This window comes from Aspergillus aculeatinus, assembly GCF_003184765.1.
Source record: "Aspergillus aculeatinus CBS 121060 unplaced genomic scaffold BO66scaffold_24, whole genome shotgun sequence".
Classification (NCBI taxonomy): domain Eukaryota; kingdom Fungi; phylum Ascomycota; class Eurotiomycetes; order Eurotiales; family Aspergillaceae; genus Aspergillus; species Aspergillus aculeatinus.
In genome coordinates this window covers 21,295-43,615 of record NW_020291493.1, presented here as the reverse complement: position 1 = coordinate 43,615, position 22,321 = coordinate 21,295, and the positions used below count along the sequence as shown (strand labels likewise).

Sequence of the window (22,321 nt, the reverse complement as noted above, 5' to 3'; positions counted from 1 at the left end):
AATAATAATAATAATAATAATAATAATAATAATAATAATAATAATAATAATAATAATAATAATAATAATAATAATAATAATAATAATAATAATAACAAAAACAACAGCAACAACAACAACAACAAGAAGAAGAAGAAGAAGAAGAAGAAGAACAATAAGAACAACTGAAGTGGTAGATCAATTACTGCTGTATTGGTTAACAACAAGATGAATATATCCATAGAGATAATCCCCGCCGGGAGATATACAGCGCAACTCAATACATTCTCGAATACATCCCCCGCTTCCCTTCCCTTCTCATCCCCTCCCCTCGTCTCTTCTACACCCCCCCCCCTCATACCCTTCAAGCAACAAAGAAAGATATCAAGACAAGAAAAACTAAGAGAAACTGACAAAGAAAAAAAAAACCCTCATCTCCAACCGCCAAAACATCTCCCTACCGAAATCCCCTCTATCCCCGATCACGCCGTGCTCGACGCAGCAGCGACAGCAGCAGCAGCCACACCCGTCGACGAGGCGACGTACTCGCAGGCGCTGGCCTCGTCGTAGACGGAGGCAAGTGAGATCAGCGAAGAGTAGTACGCGTAGAGGGCGGAGTCGACGGAGACAGAGGAGGAGGGGATGGCCGAGGAGGAGGTGATGGAGAGGTGCGCGGAGGAGAAGGTAGTCGTGGCTGGCGTGATGGTGGATTTGGAGGAGGAGGTGAGGGTGTGTGCTGCGCTGCCGGAGGGGGCGATGGTGTGTGTTGTGGTGGTTGGGTCGGGTTGGACGTTGGCGGAGGAGGCCGAGTGTGGGTTTGGGTTTGGGTTGGTGGTGTGGGTGGTGATGGCGCTGGAGGGGTTGGGGTTGGTGATTGTGGTTTTTGAGGTTATTGCGGTGGAGGTGGTGGGCTTGGTTGTTGAGGTTGTTGAGGTTATGGCTGTGGAGGTGGTGGGGTTGGTGGTTGTGGTTGTTGTTGGTGAGGTTAGGGCTTTGGTGCTTGTGCTGGTGCTGGTGCTGGGAGTAGGGTGGGTGGTGGTTGTGGTGGTTGAGGTGGTGGACGAGGTCGTAGTCGAAGAAGTGGTGGGCTTGCTTGTGGTTGTGGTTGAAGATGGAGCTGAAGTCGTAGTTGAAGTTGTGGTTGACGTAGTAGTGGTAGTGGTAGTGGTAGTTGTAGGGGCATGGGTAGTGGTCGTCGTCGCTTTGGTCGTGGTGGCAGCCACTTGCTTGGTGGTCGTCTTCTTGCTGGACTTCCCTCCAATCCCGAACAGGGCGGAGGCCAGCTGAACCACCAGTAGGAGCACAACGAGGAATCTCATGATGAAAGTTTCCAGAAGCTAATGAGTGACTGGAACGAGTGACTATAGGCGAGAGGCTGCTGGGTCGACCAAGAACATTGAGCGGGAGGAGCTCTTATATCTCTCCCGCTATTCTGGGAATCTTCAGCCAGTGATGCTCTCCCATCCTAGTTCATTCTCACCTCCGGCTCCAGGATCTATGGCCCCCAAGAAAAAGGAGTCGAACCGAAGCATTCAACTACTTGAGGCTCTTGATCGTACCTGCATGGGGGCTCTCGGTCCTGTCAGCACGGGAAGACATCGAATTGTCGTATATGGCTTGGCCCCCACCACTAGGAGCCAATTTTAGACTCCCAAACGCGCTTCCGTGATTATGAGGCCGAAGGATCGCCCCAATTCCGAATCAAATCAGGCGTGACTCCTCTGCGTGGCGTGATGTGGAAAGTCGTGGCTGAAACAGCATCTCACGCTTCAGCCCATGCACCAGCAGTTCTCGACTCCGGTTGCCCTGACTGCCCCAGGAACACGATAAACGTGCCCAGAAAGGGTTTCAAGCCCTCTGATTGAGAGATCCTTCTCCTGGCGCTGTCGATCTAGTCATAGCGACTCGAACAAAGGATGGAAACCGCCCCAACTCCATGACCCCGAGATGGTGATTTATCGCCTTTCAGGGGCTGTTGTGATTCATGGGCTGTGAAGAGTGATCAGCCCTGAGATACCCGAGATGCAGGTGCTATAAAGTTGTCCAAGGGACGAAGCAATTACATCCCCCGGTAGCAAGCTTGAGATCCTTTCCTCACCCATACACTCATCTGTTGTTTGCAATCAATCACGCCTTAGTCCCTCGTTTTGATTCCTCGCATCGGCAAGCAGTATCGTCAACTGCCACCACACTCATTGATCCCATCCTTCGAGCATCATCCCCACGATGCGTTCTTTCAATCAGTTTTCTACCCGCCTGCTGGCCCTAGCGCTCGCCACCCTCCTCTTCCTCCTCCAGCTCACCCACGCCCTCCCCGTAACCACCTCCGACCTCATCCCCGTCCACGCCGGGAACGCCCTCACCAGAAGGGGCTGCATCCCCAGCAAAACCAGCAAGCCCGCCAGCAACCCCCCCAAGACCAACACCTACACCTTCAGCATGGACACCCTCAACCAAGCGATCAGCAGCCAGAGCACCTACCCGCTGGACAGCAACACCTGCCTCTTCTACCTCGGGCTCGGCGGCGCCACGGGCCAGACCCTGGCGCAGGACTGGTGGACGCAGAACAAGCCCGCCAGCGCGGCCAGCCAGATGAGCATCGTCTGGGGCAACGTGCTGGAGCAGTACTACCACAGCGCGATGCTGTCGGCCAACCTGGTCGAGACGCTGCCGGACCCGGCCAACCCGGCCCAGCAGATCAACGCCCAGACGGTCTGGGCGTCCCTGCTGTCCCAGGCGATGGGCGAGAGCTGTACCGGCACCGTCTACTTCTTCACGCCCGAGGCCAACGACGGCACCAACCCCGTGACCAACGTGTGGAATGTGTACGAGTATCCCGCTCTGACCCGGAACTCCAAGGTGCAGCAGATCATCAAGGTCGACCCCAATACCAACAAGCAGGAGGTGATGTGGACCAAGGGCGATGCGGTGTACGGGCCCGTGCCGCCGGGCACGGGGTACTCCCAGGTGAAGACTTTGGCTAAGGCGGAGTATCCTACTCTGAGGTAGGTTTCTGGTCTTAGCGTTGGAAAAGAATGAGACTAGGGGGTTGGGGGAAGCTGTATACAGGATTAAGGAGCAGAAGAAAGCTTTTATGAGATTCTCTAGATATCGTAATTATCATGTATTTATAGTTGGCAACGGAAGAAACGTTCGGAAGCAGCATACCCTGTATTTGTTTGGTCGTCCATGCTTCAACCTTGTTTCGTATGTATAGACCGATCCAAGGATGCTGGACTAGCACTTCTCGCACTGCAAATCAACAGTCTCGACAGTTGGCAGCACGAAGTCTTGGAGATTAAGGCCTAGAGCCTGAGAATACCGGAAGTGCAGCCTCAAAGTTCTCAACTGGGCCAACCGCGGCAGCAACTTCGTCAACTCGACGGCCACCTCATCGGTCACCTGGCCGTCGCTCCAGATCTCCAGTTTCAGCAAGGTATCCGCATGCGTATGCAGTAGCGCACGGATCATTGCCGCCGTCAGGAAGTGGGACTCGAAGTGTTGATCGTGCAAGCTCGTGATCGCGAACCCCTGCAGCGGATGCATCTCCCGCACCACCTCCGGCGTCACGGCGACAAGCGGAGCCAGGCGGGACGCATCCTTGTCGACCACGCGGGCCAGCAGCGTGTTCATTTCGTTCAGCAGCGTCAAGCTTTGAAGGTGTCTGAGGTCCCGGAATATAGCGATGGTGTCTGTTGCCTTGTCATCGTCGTTGTTGTTGTTGTCCGCGGCCGCGGCGTACCCTGAGATTGTCAGATGATGCAGCTCAGCAGCGAACCAACGCAGAACATCCAAGGAAACGAAGTCGATGTCCAGCTCCAGTTTCTGGATCTGCGGCATGCGGGTCCCCAGAGTGGTCAGGAGCAGACGCTGGTCGGCGAGGAACGGGGGGGAGCTGGGGCGCGCGATGTTCTGCATGACGAAGATCCCAAAGTCGCGGACCCCACTCAGCGCGGCCAGTGCTTCTGCGACCACGGACGCGGGTAGAGGACCCACGGGGGCGGGTGAGCGGGTTGGGGCCGTCGAGACGATGCTTCGGTACATCTCTTGCCACAATGTGGATGGCTTCGGCGCCGGCGCGGCGAACAACGCGCTGCCCACGATGCAATTGACGTGGATCGACCGGACCAGAGGTAGCAGATGCGCCGGGCTCTGCTGGAGCCATGTTACGAGATGGTCTAGCCTCTCGAAGAAGCGTCTCTTGCGCAGCACGACGGAGAGTGCTTCCGCCCGCACTTGGCGGCAGACGCGGAGAAGGCTGTGCGGGGGCACGGCGCGGTTCAACGACAGGGCATAGATCTGCAATCTCAGTTCTACCGGAAGACGGAAAAATGCGGGGTGTATCTCGGTCGATGCGCCCATGATGATAGGGAGAGAGAGTCTAGAGTTGAATAGTACTGGTGAGCAAAGAGGTTGAGTAAAGCAAATTGACGAAGTTCAAAGGAGAAGAGAGAAGGTGAAGGTGAGATTTGGTGGGGGCGGAAACCACTTTAGTCCTTCCAATATGACATGACTGTAAAGCATTCACCAAACAACGTAATCTTGCTGCTTGGGGGAATTCTATGTGACAGTGATCATACCTCAGTCCGATGGTAGCAAGCAGAAAATATTCTAGGTCCAGGAGCACCTGACTATCCACTGCCCAGGACATACATATATGGTACGCCTCTCTCAAAACACTACGGTACTTTAACCCCATGCTCACCAGCCTTTACTCATCTGGTGCATGGTGCAGAAACCTCAACAACCACACCCACAACTCGGACAATTCCTCCCACACGCATACATCGTCCCCGTGCCACAATTCTGATACCGATTGCAGGCATACCACGCCCCGGCCCCACCGCCCTTGGCCGTCCAGCACCACTCGCCATTGCTACCGCAGACCTTCCAGCAGTATCCCTTCGAGCACCCGTACGGCGCATCCCTGTAGCAGGCCTGTGGCTCGGAAGTGTTGAGGTGCTTAGGTTCTGAGCGTGCTCCCCCTGAAGCCGTATTGCCCGTCAAGGCCTGGACATCCACCGGGTCTAGCGGTGCCAGCGATGCACTCTCAAGGTACCTGTTGCGGCCGAGTGGATGCTCTCTGCATTTGCGGACGTCGCTGGGAAGGACGCCTTCGGGGAGATCCGCTGCAGGAATGACCATGACGCCTAGATCGCCGCATTCGATGGCGGAGTCATTGTTCCCTGTCGAGGTTGGGGAGATGGTTAGGGCGGAGGTGAGAACCACTAGTATGCTGAGCAAGGCAGCTGAGAGTTTCATGGTGCAGCGAGGTCTTTGAGGGCGCAGATGCCAATGGAGCTTGATAAAGTATTATTTGGGGTACGCAAGAGCAATGACAGTAGAAGTGTCTTTGGGCTAAATAATGGAACTGAGAATATTTTAGGCTAAATCACTGCTCATGCCTATCAAATTCGCTCCTTTATGGGAAATTGCACTCGATTTTATACCTCATCTTGCATGAGGGGCAGTGTGAGCTTTAACCGTAAGGGGCTTCTAGTTACATTCATCCCAACCATGTCGTAGATTTGTCGAGAGCACAGCATTGATATAGAACCGTGGCAGCAAGATGTTATCGAATTCACCTGCCCACCTCTTGCAGGTGAATTGGTTACAGAATTGTTTCAAACAAGGGCTAGGAGTCGCTCACGTGATGGAGAACACCCTCCCCTTGGACCAACTCGATGGCTGTGGGCTTACCAGAAGTGGCAAGTGCTGATATGACTTGCAGTGAATCATATCCATGTCCATTACAAGCTTCACTGTGTGAGCCAAGGCATGCTTAATTGGTAGTACAGACCAGGTAACTTACCTTACTGCCAGTCACTGTTCGGGGATGGCAGCCATAGGTTGAGCGGGATGGACCCTTGTCTGACTATTTCATCCCCAGGCAGGGACATATGTCCGCACACTTTCACTATGCCAACTTCTTCATGTAGTACACGTAGCACTTATCCATGGATAGCAGCCAGGGGGACGGGGTTTTTCTCGGCGTATCCATGATCCGACCACGTCTGTCTCCCTGACACTGCGATCTCCTACTCTCCATCTTCGATTGCATGAAAAGGTGATGTCATCCACACAACTACACGCAATTACTACGGACTCACAAACTTGTTTCGCCCTCGCTTTTGGTCCCACTGCGTCTGCTAAGCATCTACTACCCTTGCTTCTACTTCTACCCACAGAGCACACCTCTGATCCAACCACCTCGTCTGGGCCCTCACTCTCCACCCATTTACTCGACCAGTCCTTTTACCCCACCGCTCACCTCCTCCTTCGCTAACTGCCGCCTTTCACTTTTCGAACGAGAGACACGTACGCATTGGGGGTCTCAGGGTCCTCGGCGGGGGCTTTAGATCTTTCCTTCAATGTAGCCTGTGCAGATATATCTCGAGAAACTCAGAGAGGGTCAGTGTAGTCATGGCCACCCGGCGAGATTAGAGATTTGTGTATTGGAAAAGATACAAGGCGTGGCAGGCATAGTACTTTGTGGCTCCTATCACATTTGATTCGTTTCTGGTGGTTGGAGGGGTATGGTCATGAACACTCGCTAGAGAACAAGCGATATGCATCACGCCAACCCGCGAAAGCACCTCTATCCCTCCCAAGTGAATTCCAAGACTGCCAAACCAGATCCCACCGGGCGATGCACCGCCGGCCAACCGAACCGCGCATCCGCCGCCCCGAACAGCGCCGTCCAATCCTCCAGCGTGCGTTCCTTGGCATTCTGAAACGCCATCATATACATGTCGTAATCCCTGTTTATCCGACCTCTGTTGTCAGCTTCGACCCTGCAATCCAGATAGCTGAAAACACAGAGGCAAACAAAGAAGAAAACCGACCTCGCCTCTCTCTCAACCAAATAATGCACCTCATGCCGTCCCGGCACCACCCGATCATTCACCACCACCTTCGCCCCTGGCTGGAGGGCGGGGATCAACGCGCGGAGGATCTGAAGGGCGTACTTATCGGACCAGTCGTGGAGGACCAACCGGAGAAGGTATACGTCGGCGCCCTTGACCGGCTGTTCGTGGAAGAAATCGTGGGCCTGAAATTCGATCCGGGGCTCTACTGTCCTGCTGGCGTCGGTTGCTGGCTGCGCTTGAGCTGTCGATATGGCTTGGGACACTACTTGCGCCGCATCCTGGACGATACATTGCACGGAGCGGCGACGGGGCCGGCGGGCGGAATATTCTCCTTGATTGTTGTCGTGCTCGTGCTGACTCGGACATGACTGCTGAGTCCCATGGTCGTGTCCCTCCGCTTCGGACAACCTCAGGTGGTGCGCCAGCAACGCCTGCGAGATGTGGCCTAGGCCACCTCCCATGTCCACGATAGTGAAAGGCTTGCTGTGAGGGCTGGTGGGATCACAGGCGTCGTCGGGGCTACCTACCGCTGATTGCTCACGGGCAGGGTCCAGCAGCGTGCTGGTGCTTTGCCACGGGAAGGCCTCGGCGAGGTACCGGGGCGAGAATCCTGGTTCCCGGGCATGCCAGCTCATGGCCCGTGCGAAGAGGCTTGCGCGGTCGGGCATCCCGGCCAGGGCTCGGAAGATGGGCTCGGAGGTTTGGTTCTGGATATTCCATCCCTGTATTTTTTTCGGTGCGCAGGGTTGGGCAATGGAGTCAGCAGACTGGTAACCAGCCTGGGGTGCGGTGATCAAGGGGCCAAGAGGGGACTTGCGTACACAATGTTTAGGCTCTTCGGAGCTTGGATACCGGAGGATGGCATTCGCAATCTTGAACCCAATGAGCTTCATTCCTTTGATCTCCAGGCCCAGTGTAGAACGCTCACCTGCATGGTAGCCGGCAACAGCTCCTCGCACCCGAGACGAATCCAATCCCGCATGCCTGGATTCTCGGCCAGGAGCCGCGATGCCGCCGTATGCACAAACCGGTCCGGCTCGGACTCATAGTACACATGGTAAGTGGCACTATGCGCGAGCAGACGCCGGACCAGATCCTCGCGGAGACGGAGCTTCTGCGCCAAGGCCGTCACAGTGGTGCCTTCGGGTGGGAAGGATTCTGCAATGCCCAGACGAACGATGGCGTGGCCGCTGAGAGACGGGTTTTGCTGTTTTATATGTCGTTATTTCCCTGTTTCCGTACAAGTTTATGAAATGGATATGTGCCCTGGAATAAGAGTTTGAACCAACTCCTTCTGTGTCCATATATGTATTTGTGTGTATGTGTGTGTGTTGTTGGGGCTTAGAAACCTACCATTTCTGGAGTAAGCAGAAGAGCAGGTTCCGTGAGTACCGCACGCAACTCGTCAACTTGCTGGAGAAGCCTTAGACGAAGGGCGGCTGCGGCTGTTGAGCCTCCGGCACACGCGTTGGTCTGCAAAGAGGGGGGGAGGCCATGCTCGAAGGAGGGCTCTGGGTCTCCGACTTGGCGAAGCTTGTCCACCAGGTCGGTGGTTGTCTGAGCAATGGTTGAGACGCGCTCCTGGAGGGTTAGAGGGTCCATGGTGCTCGAGAGCTGTAAGACGAGGGTGGGTGTGGGATTGAGGCAACGAGAATATTTATTCGATAATGATTACACACAGAGATGACAGATCGGACCTGTCGCACTTGAGTCGTCGAGAGCTCATATACGTACTGGACTGCTGTATTCAGCTCTCCGAACAAACTGTGGGTGGATGGGGATCGATGGCCAGCCAAATCATTACTACCTTGACTCGATGTCCCCACATAAACTGATTAGCTGATTTGAAACGCAAGGCAGACTCCGGGAAGCCCTGCCGATGGGTTTTCAAGCAATCAAACGCGGTATCTGCGTCAAAAGTCAACAGTGTCTGCGATAACAATAGGGGGAGGGGCGGAAGAGGCGACGTTGCATAGATCCATAATTGAGGCTATGAGAAGCAAACATTGGGAGGGCTGCCCCGATTTATGACAGGGCAATCATGTCAGCTGTCAATTCACCATGCATAGTTTGCATGCAAGCCAAATCACTGTCTCACGCATCTCGAATGTTGATTCAATGGCGAGGGTTGCAGTACAGCCTTGGCTTCCGAGTAAGCCCTAAAGGCTAAGTTGACGGGCGCTGTGGAGATAGTCTGATACTTGTAATGTATGCATACTGAGTTTAACGGAATCGTCACCTTTGTTGCTAGTCACGAAGTTATACTTTACTGGACGTAGACATCCGCCAAAAAGAAATGAAAAAAAAAAATGAAAAAAGAAAGGGCCAGGTGTGGTCGGATCTCATCATCATTCATACTCATTTGCGTTCCGAGAGGAATCCTCACTTGAACCCTTCCGACACCGAGGAGCCGTTCCCTTCACCGGTGCTGTTCCATCTTCCTGGCTTCTGCGCATTAGTCACCAGCTCTACAGTAGTGATATCACTGTATGGTCCCGGGACTTTGGGCTTCCTGGAATAGCCATACATGTTGCTCGGAGATGTTGATAGGCCACTGCGGCGTAGTGCTCGCGAGCATGCCCGAATGATGGGGGGCGCAGCGGGCAGACATGCGGCGGTCAGCACAAATTCATTCTCAACTCTGTTCCACAGGGCGATCCGGAGGGCTCGATCTGATGTATCATCAGCTTTGACAAAAGCATATCTTGTAAAACAGCAACCGGATCACTTACCGAGTTCGACGATCGGATCGCTCACACCGAAGAGAGTGGTGTTTGAATAGAGTTTGATGAAGGCAAAAATGCACGACCTGATTCCTACTCAGTTCCACTTGCTTAAACCTAATGTCACGGAAGAAAAAAGGCGGGAAAGCAACTCACGCAATGCCAATGCTCATGAGTCCCATTGCACTAACGCGCTTCCAGGTCGGCATCTGCAGGTTCCAGATGATGAAGCCAGGCCAGACGGAGAACAGGATGTCTGTCAACGCAGACAGGGCTAATGAATTGGGGAACAGAAACAGATCATCAGCCCACAGTGCTACGGTATCACACCGAATTAAAGGACTGGAACTCAAACATACAGCTCACGGCGCAGGCGTAGTCCAACTGGACTCTTTGATCCCAGCATTTCACATGTGGGTATTTCCATGGGTTGAATTGTCCGGCGACTGGACTGCATTGCACAAAGCATAAGATGAACCCCACTGTCGCAAGCACATTCAGTACAATGCAGAAGCTGATGACGGAGGTTTGAAGCCACCGGGGCGGCCGCAGGATACGACAGGTGAGAAAGGCAATGCCCAGCTTGGGGATGCCAATGCTGAAAAACGCCCAGGAATCCACAAATACGGCCCAGAAAGATGCGGCTGGGACAGACTCGGGCAGGTTCGTCAGCTCAACGACCTGATACGCATCGACACTTTTCTGCATTGCGGCAGCACGGATGATATTCAACCCCTGATAATGGCATGAGTACAAGCGTAAGTAAAAGCACGTGTTGTAGTGCGGGCAAGACACACCCAAGATAGCGTAATGATCAAATCTTCCCAAGCCAAGCCATATTTGTTGAAGCACAGTCGCGAAGATGTCCGCATCGCAAAAATGAGAGTGGACAGGGCGGTGAAAGGCCATGTTATAGCAGAGGCCTGTCGTGCAAATTGATGAAGTTCGTTGGTGGTGACCATAATTCTCGGCTAATCTGGTCCTCTCCTAGGCTTGAGCTGGGTGTAAGTTACTTTCAGTTTCCACCAGGGCGGTTGAAGAGGCTACTAGGTAGATATACGCTGCATTTGAAAACGTACGTGGGAAGCACCACCTCCTCCCCCCATTGACTTTTGATGTCACAACAGGCGTCGGACCCCAAACAACCGCTCCAGGTTGGTTCTCCACCTGCGATCCCCACCAGCTCGCAAGCACCTGGTAAATCAAGTTTGCCATGGTCCACCGACGGGACATGGAGGGCTGTGTAAATGATAGAGAAGATGCTTGTTTGCTTTACCCGCAGGCACTGCTGCATTAGTGGCTCCGCCTCGGTCTATTCTCCAATTCAGACCCAATTTCAAACACCATCCCAGTTCATTAACCTAGAAAAGAAGTCGATGTTAGTGTAGCTGCCTGAGGGTGATGCATCTGCTCATCCCCAACCCATCCCTGGTTGCAGCCTCATCAACTATTAGTAGTCCAGAAGTGTTGGAGCACACGTACCGTCAAAGATCTACACTGGCAAAATTCATCATTGGCCCCATATCTAAGCCTCATACCATCCCGCTGGTAACTAGACTATGGCTAGGCAGACTGTAGAGGTACTGTCTGAAAATTAAGGACTATAAAAGGCTTCTGTCGACAACGATGGGGCCTTCCTCTTTTGTGCAATCAAACTGCCACCTGAAAGACAGAAAACCCACACTTGATTCCGCACAATCCCTAGCAGCCTCTTCACAAGCATCATGATTCTTTCGAATCCGGAGCCCCACATCGCTCAGCTGCTTGACCATGCCGCGGCTACAGATGCTGGCATCTTTGCCTACGCTCAGGAAAGGACTGAAGAGCCTTCGTACTTGAGCTACAGCCAGTTGCGCCTGTTAGCAGCACAGAAGGCGGACCTTTTGCGCAACGATGGATCTCAAAGCTCGGCAAAGATCGTTCTCATCCATTTTGCAACTCAATTCGAGAACATCGTTTGGTTCTGGGCCTCCATCCTTGCTGGCAGAGTGCCATGTCTGTCGCAAGCCCTCGGACATAGCCCTGAGGATCGGGCTGCTCATTTCGAGCACCTCCACCGTCTGCTGCTTGATCCCCTCGTGATCACCAGCCAGACGCTCCTGAATCGTGACTTTGCCGCTAGTTCAGTACTCCGCACAGTTGCTGTCGAACAACTCGAAGCCGGCATGTACGTACCTGGTAGTCACTCTATCGAGCCACTTCCTTCAACAGAAGGAATAGATTTGATGATGTTGACATCCGGAAGTACTGGCCGGGCCAAAGCTGTTTCCCTCAGCCACCGACAGATATTCGCGGCTGTGCAAGGGAAATTGGCCATCATGCCTCTGCCCAAAAGCTCGGCGCTGCTGAATTGGATCGCCCTCGATCATGTGGCTGGTCTAGTTGAAATTCACCTCTGTGCTCTCAGAGCCGGTCTTGATCAGGTCCATGTCCCCGCCACGGAGGTACTTACTGATCCGCTGCTGTTCCTGCGCTTGATAGCCAAGCATGGCGTCTCGCGCACATTCGCTCCGAATTTCTTCCTTCAGAAGCTCTCCACTGCTTTGGACGCGGTAGCTGCTTCTATGATTGATGTGGTCGATCTCAGTCAGCTTCGGTACATTGCATCGGGCGGCGAACCTAACCTCGTCGATGTCTGCGTTCGATTGACCAAGCAACTCACCCAGCTGGGCACTGGCACGAGCCCGATTGTTCCGGGATTTGGCATGACTGAGACATGTGCTGGGGCAATTTTCAATTTTTCATGTCCCCAAATTGACATTAGCGCTGGAACTGAGTTCGCATCTCTTGGGGCCTGCATGCCTGGGATCGAAATGCGCATCAGTTCCGTGACTGGCAATGATGTGAATGTGAACAAGCAGGCTTCTGGCTGGCTTGAGGTTCGTGGGGAGGTTATCTTCGAAGGGTATTTCAACGATGAGACTGCTACTCGGACAGCATTCACTGCTGACGGCTGGTTTCGTACGGGCGACATAGCCTCGCTTGACTGCCACGGTCGTCTCTATCTTACTGGTCGCTCAAATGATGTGATCAACATCAACGGTATCAAGCATGACCCTTGTACGGTGGAGGCAGCCCTAAACCAAGCGGCGATCCCCGGGATAGTCGCCTTCTCTGTCGCTTGCTTTACGTACCGCCCATCTAACGCCGACTCTGGAGGAGTAATGGTGATCTACGAGCACACGTATCCCACAGATGATATTGAGGCTCGTCTGAGTACCTTGACATCTATTTCGCATATCGTATCACCGATAGTGGGATCGCGACCGCACGTACTCCCATTGGCGCCTGGCCAGCTTGTCAAGACGACCTTGGGCAAGCTGTCGCGTACCAAAATTCGCCGGGCACTCGAACAAGGCCAATACCACACCCAACAAGAGACCAACAATGAACTTATCCGATCCTACCAGAGTATCAACGCTAGTCCGCCCCAGAATGAGGCGGAGGAGGCACTAATGGGATTACTTCACGAGCTCTTCTTTGACCTGCCGGAAATAACTGCTGATCACGCCATCCTCAACATGGGTATCAGCTCCGTCGATCTGATCAGGCTCAAGCGTGCGATTGAACGCCGCTTTCAGATAGCAGAAGTCCCCATGGTCATGCTGCTGACCAGCAACACAATACAGTCACTATCGTCCGCAATTCGAGCTTTGCGCCACAACTCCTGCAAAGCCTCCTGCGAGACATATCAGCCTATAGTCACTTTGCAGCCGCAAGGGTCAAAAGTGCCGCTCTGGCTATTTCACCCGGGCATAGGCGAGATTTTAGTCTTCCTCGGGTTGGTCCAGTACTTCCCCGACCGGCCGATCTATGCAATGCGAGCACGGGGATTCAGCCCGGACGAGGAGCCATTCGCGCACTTATCCGACGTATTGAGCACCTACTATCGGGCGTTGAAGGCGCAGCAGCCCGATGGACCCTACGCTCTTGCAGGCTACTCCTACGACAGCATGATCGCGTTTGAATTGAGCAAACTGCTCGAAGCAAACGGGGACCAGGTCCGGTTTCTGGGGTGCTTCAACCTGCCACCCCACATCCAAGACCGGATGCGGACCCTAGATTGGACGGCCGGGGTGCTGCATATCGCCCACTTCTGTGGCGTCTTGACCGAGCAGCAGTCTGAGGCTATGGCGGATGATCTGCGCGCGCTGACCCCAGCCGAACAGGTCTCTCGGGTGCTCGCGGAAGGATGCACTCAACGATGCGAGGAGCTAGCTCTAACCCAGGAGTCGCTACTCACCTGGACAAATGTAGCATGGTCACTGCAGAAGATTGGCTGGGAGTACTCTCCGACCGGCAGCGTGACAAGTATGGATGTGTTCTACTGCCAGCCGCTGAAGGTGGTAGCGCGGACACGCGAGGAGTATCGCAACACGAAGCTCAATCATTGGGTCAATTTTGTGAGAGAGGATGTTCGCTACCACGAGGTCGACGGTGAGCATTACACGATGATAGGGCCAGAGCACGTAGCGCGCTTCCAACTCACGTTGAAAAAGGCATTGGTTGCGCGGGGTTTGTAGGGTTGCCTCCTCCTGCACGCAGGTGGAGAAACAGAAGATCATTTCCAACAGCACTAGTGCAGTTACAGTACCTGTCCAACGCTTATCATTATCATCTGTTTGCTTCTTGTTTGCTTGCTGTGCCACTATGTCGAGGAGCTTTGCAGTAGCTCCAATTTGACTTGGTTCAGAACCTGGTTCTAGTCTGTACTGGGCAAAAGCAAGTTCAGGAGACAAAGAAAATGGAAATAGAAAGAAGTTTAGAAAAAGGTGAGGACATGTCCGCGGCAATCTTGTCCCTTTCCTTGAGCCTCCCTCTTCTCGACCCTCTCCCCACGAAGCCTATTTTTCACCCATTTCCAAGCACTTTTCTCCCACCCTCCCTGATTACTATCAATCTTCCTCGGCAACACTCATCAACCATCCTACAGAACCCATCATGACACTGCGGAGCCTCTCTACACTCCAGCTCTTCCAGCTGGCTACCGTCGGGCTCATAATCTATGAGGCTAGCTGGATCATATACTGTCGATTCTTTCATCCTCTACGCTCGATTCCCAGGCCTTTCTTAGCCTCAGTTAGCCGGATATGGATCGTCTATCATACTGCCACAGGGCGGATGGAGCACACTCAACGTGCCCTTCACAAGAGATACGGTGACTTTCCTTGCTGTCCACCGGATATGTCATCGACAAGTATCTGACTCTCGATTCTAGGCTACATGGTTCGGATAGCACCCGACGAGGTGGCCTGCTCCGATCCACAGGCTATCAAGGTCATATATAGCACGAAACGAGACTATGCCAAGGTTAGAGCACAACAAAGCCAACATCCAGACTCCATCGTCTCGTGAACTAAGCTTATGGGGGTGGTGTGTTACTGTACACCATGCAGAGCGAGTTCTACGACATCCGGGCGGCGCCGAATGAAGTCAGATACGCGGGCCATTTCGCCACCCGCGATGAGAAAGTCCACTCCGAGCGGCGGCGGATCGTCAATCAAGCCTACTCGATGAGCAGCATTCTGGAATCCGAGCCAGAAATCGATGACTGCACGCGAGTCTTCATCGAGGCCACGCGGACGTTTGCCCAGCAGAAGACTGTGGTCGATCTGGGCCCATGGCTGACCAAGTGCGTATCCCTCCCTCCTGGCGTTGTTCCGCAGTGAGAGAGAGAGAACCTACTCATGTAAGAGTTTAGGTATGCCTTCGATGTGCTTGGAGAGCTTTTTTATGGTCGCATGTTTGGGATGATGCGGGAGAATCGTGACCTCCACGACATCGGGCGGGCGGTCGACGCGATGCTCCCGGCCTTTGCTGTCGGCGGCACCCTCCCCTCGTACCTCCAGCAAGCATTTCTCATCTCAACCTATCTCCTGTCGAATTCTCTCCGCGATGCGGTGACCGCCTCAAAGATGGTGGAGACCGTCTCGATCCAAGCGGTGGAGCAACGGATTCGCGAGCTCAAGGACAAGGACAACCAGTTAAACCGCAAACATGACATGCTCCGCAAGATGCTGGAGATCAGCGACGGGCCCCGCGGCCCAGCCCTCAACTTCACCCATAAGCATATCCATGTTGAATCGCACATTTCTCTGTATAGTGCCCTGATCTCCCCTTCTTGTCCTCTCTCCCAAACTATTGATTTCTGTTTTCGGTCCCCCCGTGCAAAGCTGTGGAAATCTTTTACCCCCCGCTTCGTACCTAATCTCTTCTCTTACATTTTGCAATTCAGATTCGCCAGGGCCGACACCACCTCCATCGCCATGCTCAGTACCCTATACTACCTCATGCGGGACCCGCGCGTCTACGCCAAGCTACAGCAAGAGATCGACTCCGCCTTTGCCTCCGGCAGGATATCCGACCCCGTCTCTTACCAAGAGGCCACCACCCAGCTCCCTTACTTCCGGGCGTGCGTCGAGGAAGCGATGCGCCTGCACCCGGGCGTGGGGCTCACCGCGCCTCGGATTGTGCCGCGCGGCGGGGTGACCCTTGCCTCCGACGTCTATATCCCCGCGGGCTACCGCGTGGGCGTCAACGCTGCCGTGGTGCAGTACGACCGCGACGTGTTCGGGCCGGACGCGGACCAGTACAACCCGGACCGCTGGCTGGATCGAGACCCGGTGCCGATGGAGCGGGCGATGTTTGTTTTCGGGCATGGCGCGAGGACATGCATTGGGAAGAATGTGAGTGTTGGGCTCGCTTTTCTTTTCTTTTTTTTTTTTTTTTTTGCCTGTTTTGTGGAGTTTTATGGGAATTGAAGGGAAGCCGGAGCCGGGCTAACTGTAGATTGCAGATTGCTCTTTGCGAGATCTATAAGTTGCTACCGGTACTTCTGTGGAAGTTTCAAGTACGTCTGGTCGAGTCGGAAAAGGAGTGGACGACGAAGAATTTCTGGTTTAATAAGCCGGTAGGAGTCAAGGTTCTTTTTGAAGAGAGGAGGGGTCTTTCCTCCTTGCCTTGATGCCTACGCAGAGCTTGGGACCTTGAAATGCGCACGAGGGAGTGGAAGGCTTTTTTCTATCTCTTCACTCAGAGCAGATAATATCCCTGAGTCGACCAGGGCATATGCAGACGGTGACGATAGTCCTTTTGAGCAATGAAGCTGGGGGGGGGGGGGAGGCTGAGGGGCTGGCTGCAGCTCCGAGAACGCTTAATGTTTGGTTAAATGGATGCAGCGCAAAACCCAAGTAACTCAACATATCCTGCCATAGCAGCACCCCTGTCCCGATCCTAAAACACCCCATCGCGAACCGCGCCTCCCCCCCTCCCGGGGGCCCAGCCAACCGGCGCGCAAGCTCACGCAGCAGCCGCGTAGCGTACCCCCATCCCATCCCTTGCCCCGGAACGCAGAGCGCGAGTAGAGGCTCGCGATGCGATGCCGTAGCCTAGGGAGGATTTCGTGGAGGTTACTGACCCAGTAGCGGTGCGGGGCGACGAGGGGCGCGGCGGGGGTGGGGGTGGGGGTGGGATACAGGTGGGCCGGGGGCAAGGGTCTTAATAGTACGGAGTACTGGGCCTACGTTGTCACTTCCGTGCCGCCTCCACTGGCTAGTTGTGCGTGGCGCGGAGTAACTAGTGTATACTATGGATCCTTAGTCTGTTATCGAAGCAGCGTGCGACTAGTGAACTGTGCTGCACTTAGTTTTACGAGGAGAATGGCGATCGGGTGTAGATGTAAGCCTGTGATGTAGTCGTGTGGCATTTCGGAGTGTGTCTATGGATCGCGGTGTGCTAGCTAAGCAGCCCACTGGACTTGAGATTAAGTAGGAGGATTGATCGATCGCTGAGGACAACGGTCCGTAAGCAGAAATAGCTAGACAAGTCACAAGATGTGACTAAGAGGATGAATATGGGCCGATCACCCCCGAACTTTCCGATAACTGGGCGGACTCCAGGACCGCATGATCAGTTTCCCGGCCCAGACAGGCACGACCGCCACGGCGACAACAGCGACGACGCGCCAGAGCCAATCCAGGGTGATGATGTACGCGAGATCGAAGTAGTCGCCCAGGAAGGGGACGCTCGCGGCGTAGACCAGGGCGGTGCCGATGATCGAGAAAATCATGAAAGGGTGACACGTGGTGATGGCGATGGCAACCATCAGAAGTTCGTTGATGACCAGCGCGGTGAACGAGACGCTGATGAGGCGAGGGCCCGTGATCGTGTCGAGGAGGATCTGGGACAAGCCCTGAATCACCGCCCCTTGAAAGACGGATACAAAGACCCAGGTAAAGAAGGAGCGGTAGCTGAGGCTGCGCCCCGTTTTGAGTTCTTTATATAATTCCGGGTAGAGGTTGGCCAGTTCTTCGTCGACATCCCGGTCGAAGACGAGTGAGAAAACTGGCCCGCTGGTGTAGATCGTCGCATACCCCACCATGAGCCAGTTGATAAAGAGACCCTTGGGATCGAAATGGCTGGCGATGCTATACATGGTCTGGCAGGCGCTGATGATGATACCACGGTGCATGATGAACTGCGCCAGCTTGGCGGATCGTTTATATGAGTTGCGCCCGTGCCAGACCAGAAGCTTAGTGAGGTGGTGGAACTGCGTGATGCTGAAATCCGCAGCAAGAGAGGCCTGTCGGCCTTCTTTGCCCACGATACCAATACCCACATCCGCAGCTTGGATCATGGAGACATCGTTACCGCCGTCACCAATGCAGCAGACACGCTTCTTGGTGTGGTGGCGGATGAGGTCGGCGACTTCGGCCTTCTGAGTCGGAGAGCAGCGGCAAGCAATAACGGCGGGAAGGAGCACGGCGACAGAAATGAAGGATGAGCGGAACTGACTCAGCATGAGAGCAAGGGACTCGCCGTCAATGAGGAGGCAACAGTCGGTCTTGTTGCGCAGGAAATCCAGGGCTTCTTGAGCCGTAGACTTATCTTTGACCTTGGCGACAGTGTGGATATACTGTCCACGAGCGACTAATTTGGCGGAAATCGCGACGCAGCGTGCGGTTTCGACCTTGTCTCCTGTCAACATCCAGATCTTCACTCCAGCGTTGCGGAGAAGCTCCAAGGAGGGCTTGACGTCCCTCTGGAGACGGTCCTCCACACCAGTCACCCCGAGAAGCTCTAGATCCCGTTCCAGGTATTCGCCAATCACCTTGGCCATACCTGCATCTCTCCCTTGTAGGGCGAGCGACGCTTGTCTGTACTTTGTAGTGAACTCTGCGTACTGTTGCTCGGACAATCGCCTCCTTCCCACCACCAGAGTCCGCAGGCCCTCACGAGCCATATTGGCGGTTTCTTCATCAAGCCAATCGTTAGCAGCGACAATCGTGGTCATGACGGTGTCTGCACCCTTCTGATAAAACCAGATCTCGTTTTCGTTCTTGGATGAGTCCAAAATGCTTTCATCGGTCTCGAATTGGACGATGATCCCCATCCGCTTGCTTTCGGACGTAAACGGAAACAATTCGAGGATCCGAGCACGCACAACAACGTTGCCGGTGTGAGTAGACTCGAGAACCATAGTCTGTCGATCGCGGTAGGCCAGTTTCAGACCTACATCCTCCGTGTACCGAACAATGGCAATCTCGTCGGGCGACGATGCCTGGTAATTAGTAACCTGGACACCATCCTCTTCGTCGGTAGTGGGGGTAACATTGTGGCAAAGCGCAAGAGCTAGGACGATATCTCGAACGCGCGAGCCTATCTCCCTTCGTGTGCGGGGAGCCGCCCCGGAGCCCACTTGCGTTCCGAACACGGCTGATGGCGTGGTGAGGGAGTCTCCTGAGAAACTTTGCTTGATGTAAGAAGTCACCTCCTCCATCGCTTCATTGGCGTAAGACACGGTGCCCACATGGATTTTCTTGAGCTCCATTTCTGGATAGAGTCAGTAATCTGTCTCTTGTCATAGCAAAAGGTGACATACCATTTTGCGTCAGGGTACCTGTCTTGTCGGAAAGGAGGTATTCGATTCTACCCAGGTCTTCGGGGATGGTGCTTGTCCTCACGACCGTCCCAGGAATATCCTTGTCCTTTTCAATGAATCGGCCATAAACCGATTTCGCCATGTCCAGGTTGACCCGCAAACTCATCGGGATGATCGTCGAGAACAAGATCAGATAAATCATGATAGCGACATACCAGACCTTGTCATTGGTCGGTTGAAACCCTTCCAGCGCAACTAGAACTATTGAAAGAGCAAGTGTCAAAATGCACAGAATCTTAGTCAAGTTGTTGATCTCATATTCCAGTAGTCCGACCTTCGATCGTGACGGAGAGGTTGACAGCGCAGCGCGCGTTTGCGACCCCGTATAGATGATAGCAGCGTAAGTAATGCTATTAGATGCAAGAACGGTATTGGCCCATGCGGTGTTGTCAATCGTCAAAGGGGCGGAGTTTGGCTGGGACTCTTGATCGTCCTGGTCTCGCTCGTGGTTGGATTTGTCCACGTGCGGGTCGTAAGAAGAGGATCCTAGCTCGATGGTACCGACAAACTCGTTAATCCGCCTATCTGGTGCGCTTGCAGTGATTTTGAGTCGGGTAAAGTTGCGAAGGGCCAGACTTTGCGACAGCGGGGAAGGCAGGCGTAACTTCCAATCTGTTTCTCCGTCTAGTTGATCCGTACGTATAAAGGTGTCACAGGCCGAGGAATTGTTGGCTTCACTTGTCACGTCGCTTGTGCTGGGTTCATCTCCATGGTCGTCCAGAATCAAGGTCGAAGGTCGTTCCACGGCGGAACTTTGGCGAGCAGCAGTGTCATTAGAGAGACTCTGAAGAATCACTACGTCTGCAGGCAGGCGTTGATTCTTGCGAACCTTCAGGACATCGCCGACTTTCAGGTCCCTTGATCTCTTCGTCACTTCTAGAACACCTGCCGGCCCACTAAAGCTCAAGACGGTGAACTCCTCCGCATTCGCTTCGGCATCTCTGCGCCGGCGACCAATATCATCCAAAGCTTCCTTACCGAGCGAGATGGAAACGACAAAGGCGAGAGGTGCGATATATGAAGACATGTAACCGATTCGGAGCACAGGCAGGATTTGTGACAAGGCGACGAGGAGGAAATATATGTTGAAGAAGAAAGAGAATTCGTTGTAAAGGGTACGGGGCAGAAAGCTCCAGGGAGTGTATTTGGCGTTCGATACGATGTTTGGTGGGTATTTTAACCGCTGCGTTTGCCCGACGAACACATCGCGCGGGGGCTTGGTCTCGGTCGGATTCAGATCCTCTGCTGCTGGAGGGTGAGAGGAGCCGAACCAAGCGCCTGCAGCCTTGAGACCTGGAATCCATCGCCGTGGGCCCTTCTGCGACAACCGCTCCACATCCCTGAGAGAGCGAGCAGAGCTACGCCGGCGTGCGTGAAGCAGAGGGGCATCATCGTCGGTGTATGTGCGCGAACTGGCGTGCGACCTTCGGAGTCCGTCATCATCGCGGTCTTGGTCCTCGAGCAGTCCCTCTGTATCCTCCAACCGTCCATGTGTTCCAGAAGTGGTTCGCTTCCACCGGTTCCCAACTCCGACACGGAGGTTCCGCAGCGCTATGCCCGGACCACGACTCCTTTGCTGGTTTTCTTCTTCCCTCGATAAACGATGTGCGCCATAAAGATGTGTTGTGCTTGGGTCGAGCTCCTCTAGGTCGAGATCGTCATCCGAACCAGAATCGCCTGCGATGCTGGACCGGCCGTAAGAATGGGGATACTCGGATAATGAAGGCATGACAGGCGAGACAGTGAAGGATTAATGATGGCGTTCCATGCGAGAAAAGGGTTCCACAAGCTGCTGTGAGTTCGATGGTGTTCTCATGTCACAGTAGATCGCATGCAGGTTGTCCCGAACAAAGCATCGCTGTTGTCGGGGTTTGGAGGAGGGGGGCGGGTTGTGTAGGTTGTGGCCGCGATTGCGACTGCGGATGCGGATGCGCGCCAAAGGTAGATAGGGTAGACGCAATTGCGAAAGCGAATTCAGGGTGGTCGGGGAGATTAATTCAGTGCTTTAACCCACTCCTGAGATCGCCCCGGTTGACCATCGGGTGAAAGAACGGTTCTTGGGGGCTAGCTTAAACAATTATGGTGGCCTAAAGAGTCGAGAGGCTGTGATGGCAGGCGGAGAGCGGCCCGATCACATGACGACGTGCCGAGTCGCCGACTCCACGCGCGGGTGTGGCTTATCAACCAAATGTTGCAGCATCGCATCGATGTCATTCAGTTTCCACTTTTAACTTTCTTTGGCTTCATTTGTATGCAATGGGGACCATACAGTCCTATATCTGTAATTTACACAAGGACAATCTCTTGTATAACCATATTGTGGTATAATCACGAGCAATGTTGTCATTTACGCCAGTAGGTGTGTAATCCCCTATCTTCTCCATTGCTCGTACTCGTAAGAAAGGGCGTCTATTAAAAAGAAGATATAGGTATATTGTCATTCATATACCTCTCCAACTCATTATTGCGTAGGCTTATGAGCAATTTTTGACTTGTCTATAGCTGCTGTAAGCCCCATACCCAAGTGGTAACTCACTAAATGCAAACTTTCTTGCAAGCATTGCAGAAGCTTGCCCTCGCTCCGTGAGGAAACTATATAGATGCGTAGTTACCACTTTTCCCAGATGAAGCTCCACAACATACAATTATTTACTAGCCGTTCAAAGATAAATACCAAAAAACATTGAGACTATAGAGATTAAAGCCAGACTGGCACACCTACTTGCCTTCGTATTGTGTATATATGCCTGTCGATGTATAGTTGTCCTTGGTATTACACAGACTTACTACTGCGAAAGTAGTGCATCACT

The 22,321-nt window shown here is 53.7% G+C and overlaps 8 protein-coding genes across 8 annotated transcripts; 3 read left to right on the top strand and 5 right to left on the bottom strand.

Annotated features, from left to right (window-relative positions):
- Window positions 1–344: 344 nt before the first annotated feature.
- On the bottom strand, window positions 345–1,296 carry BO66DRAFT_451409 (uncharacterized protein; the record flags this gene model as incomplete). Its single annotated transcript, XM_025651871.1, has 1 exon — window positions 345–1,296. A coding segment is annotated over one exon (918 nt), but the record flags the coding sequence as incomplete, so codon positions are not given.
- A 909-nt stretch (window positions 1,297–2,205) lies between these two features.
- Window positions 2,206–2,988, top strand: BO66DRAFT_401468 (uncharacterized protein; the record flags this gene model as incomplete). Its single annotated transcript, XM_025648765.1, has 1 exon — window positions 2,206–2,988. The coding sequence occupies one exon, from the start codon at window positions 2,206–2,208 to the stop codon at window positions 2,986–2,988; it is 783 nt and encodes a 260-aa protein (XP_025503908.1).
- A 228-nt stretch (window positions 2,989–3,216) lies between these two features.
- BO66DRAFT_428783 (uncharacterized protein) lies at window positions 3,217–5,241 on the bottom strand (the record flags this gene model as incomplete). Its single annotated transcript, XM_025650424.1, has 3 exons — window positions 3,217–4,376; window positions 4,633–4,658; window positions 4,808–5,241. 3 exons carry the CDS (start codon window positions 5,239–5,241, stop codon window positions 3,217–3,219), a joined length of 1,620 nt encoding a protein of 539 aa, XP_025503907.1.
- A 1,336-nt stretch (window positions 5,242–6,577) lies between these two features.
- Window positions 6,578–8,450, bottom strand: BO66DRAFT_438444 (uncharacterized protein; the record flags this gene model as incomplete). Its single annotated transcript, XM_025651065.1, has 5 exons — window positions 6,578–6,740; window positions 6,825–7,570; window positions 7,670–7,720; window positions 7,777–8,055; window positions 8,202–8,450. The coding sequence occupies 5 exons, from the start codon at window positions 8,448–8,450 to the stop codon at window positions 6,578–6,580; spliced, it is 1,488 nt and encodes a 495-aa protein (XP_025503906.1).
- A 780-nt stretch (window positions 8,451–9,230) lies between these two features.
- On the bottom strand, window positions 9,231–10,533 carry BO66DRAFT_438443 (uncharacterized protein; the record flags this gene model as incomplete). The annotated part of the gene is made up of 5 exons (XM_025651064.1): window positions 9,231–9,520; window positions 9,581–9,657; window positions 9,728–9,845; window positions 9,931–10,306; window positions 10,369–10,533. The coding sequence occupies 5 exons, from the start codon at window positions 10,531–10,533 to the stop codon at window positions 9,231–9,233; spliced, it is 1,026 nt and encodes a 341-aa protein (XP_025503905.1).
- Window positions 10,534–11,295: 762 nt separating this feature from the next.
- On the top strand, window positions 11,296–14,094 carry BO66DRAFT_451397 (putative polyketide synthase PksJ; the record flags this gene model as incomplete). Its single annotated transcript, XM_025651870.1, has 1 exon — window positions 11,296–14,094. One exon carries the CDS (start codon window positions 11,296–11,298, stop codon window positions 14,092–14,094), a length of 2,799 nt encoding a protein of 932 aa, XP_025503904.1.
- A 418-nt stretch (window positions 14,095–14,512) lies between these two features.
- Window positions 14,513–16,676, top strand: BO66DRAFT_374168 (cytochrome P450; the record flags this gene model as incomplete). Its single annotated transcript, XM_025645583.1, has 6 exons — window positions 14,513–14,729; window positions 14,790–14,881; window positions 14,968–15,203; window positions 15,273–15,668; window positions 15,807–16,257; window positions 16,368–16,676. 6 exons carry the CDS (start codon window positions 14,513–14,515, stop codon window positions 16,533–16,535), a joined length of 1,560 nt encoding a protein of 519 aa, XP_025503903.1. The 3' UTR covers window positions 16,536–16,676.
- Window positions 16,677–17,168: 492 nt separating this feature from the next.
- On the bottom strand, window positions 17,169–21,539 carry BO66DRAFT_349683 (aminophospholipid-translocating P4-type ATPase NEO1). The gene is made up of 2 exons (XM_025644692.1): window positions 19,452–21,539; window positions 17,169–19,402 (listed from the first exon to the last, which is right to left on the bottom strand). Exons 1-2 carry the CDS (start codon window positions 21,238–21,240, stop codon window positions 17,433–17,435), a joined length of 3,759 nt encoding a protein of 1,252 aa, XP_025503902.1. The 5' UTR covers window positions 21,241–21,539; the 3' UTR covers window positions 17,169–17,432.
- Between the last annotated feature and the right edge of the window lie 782 nt (window positions 21,540–22,321).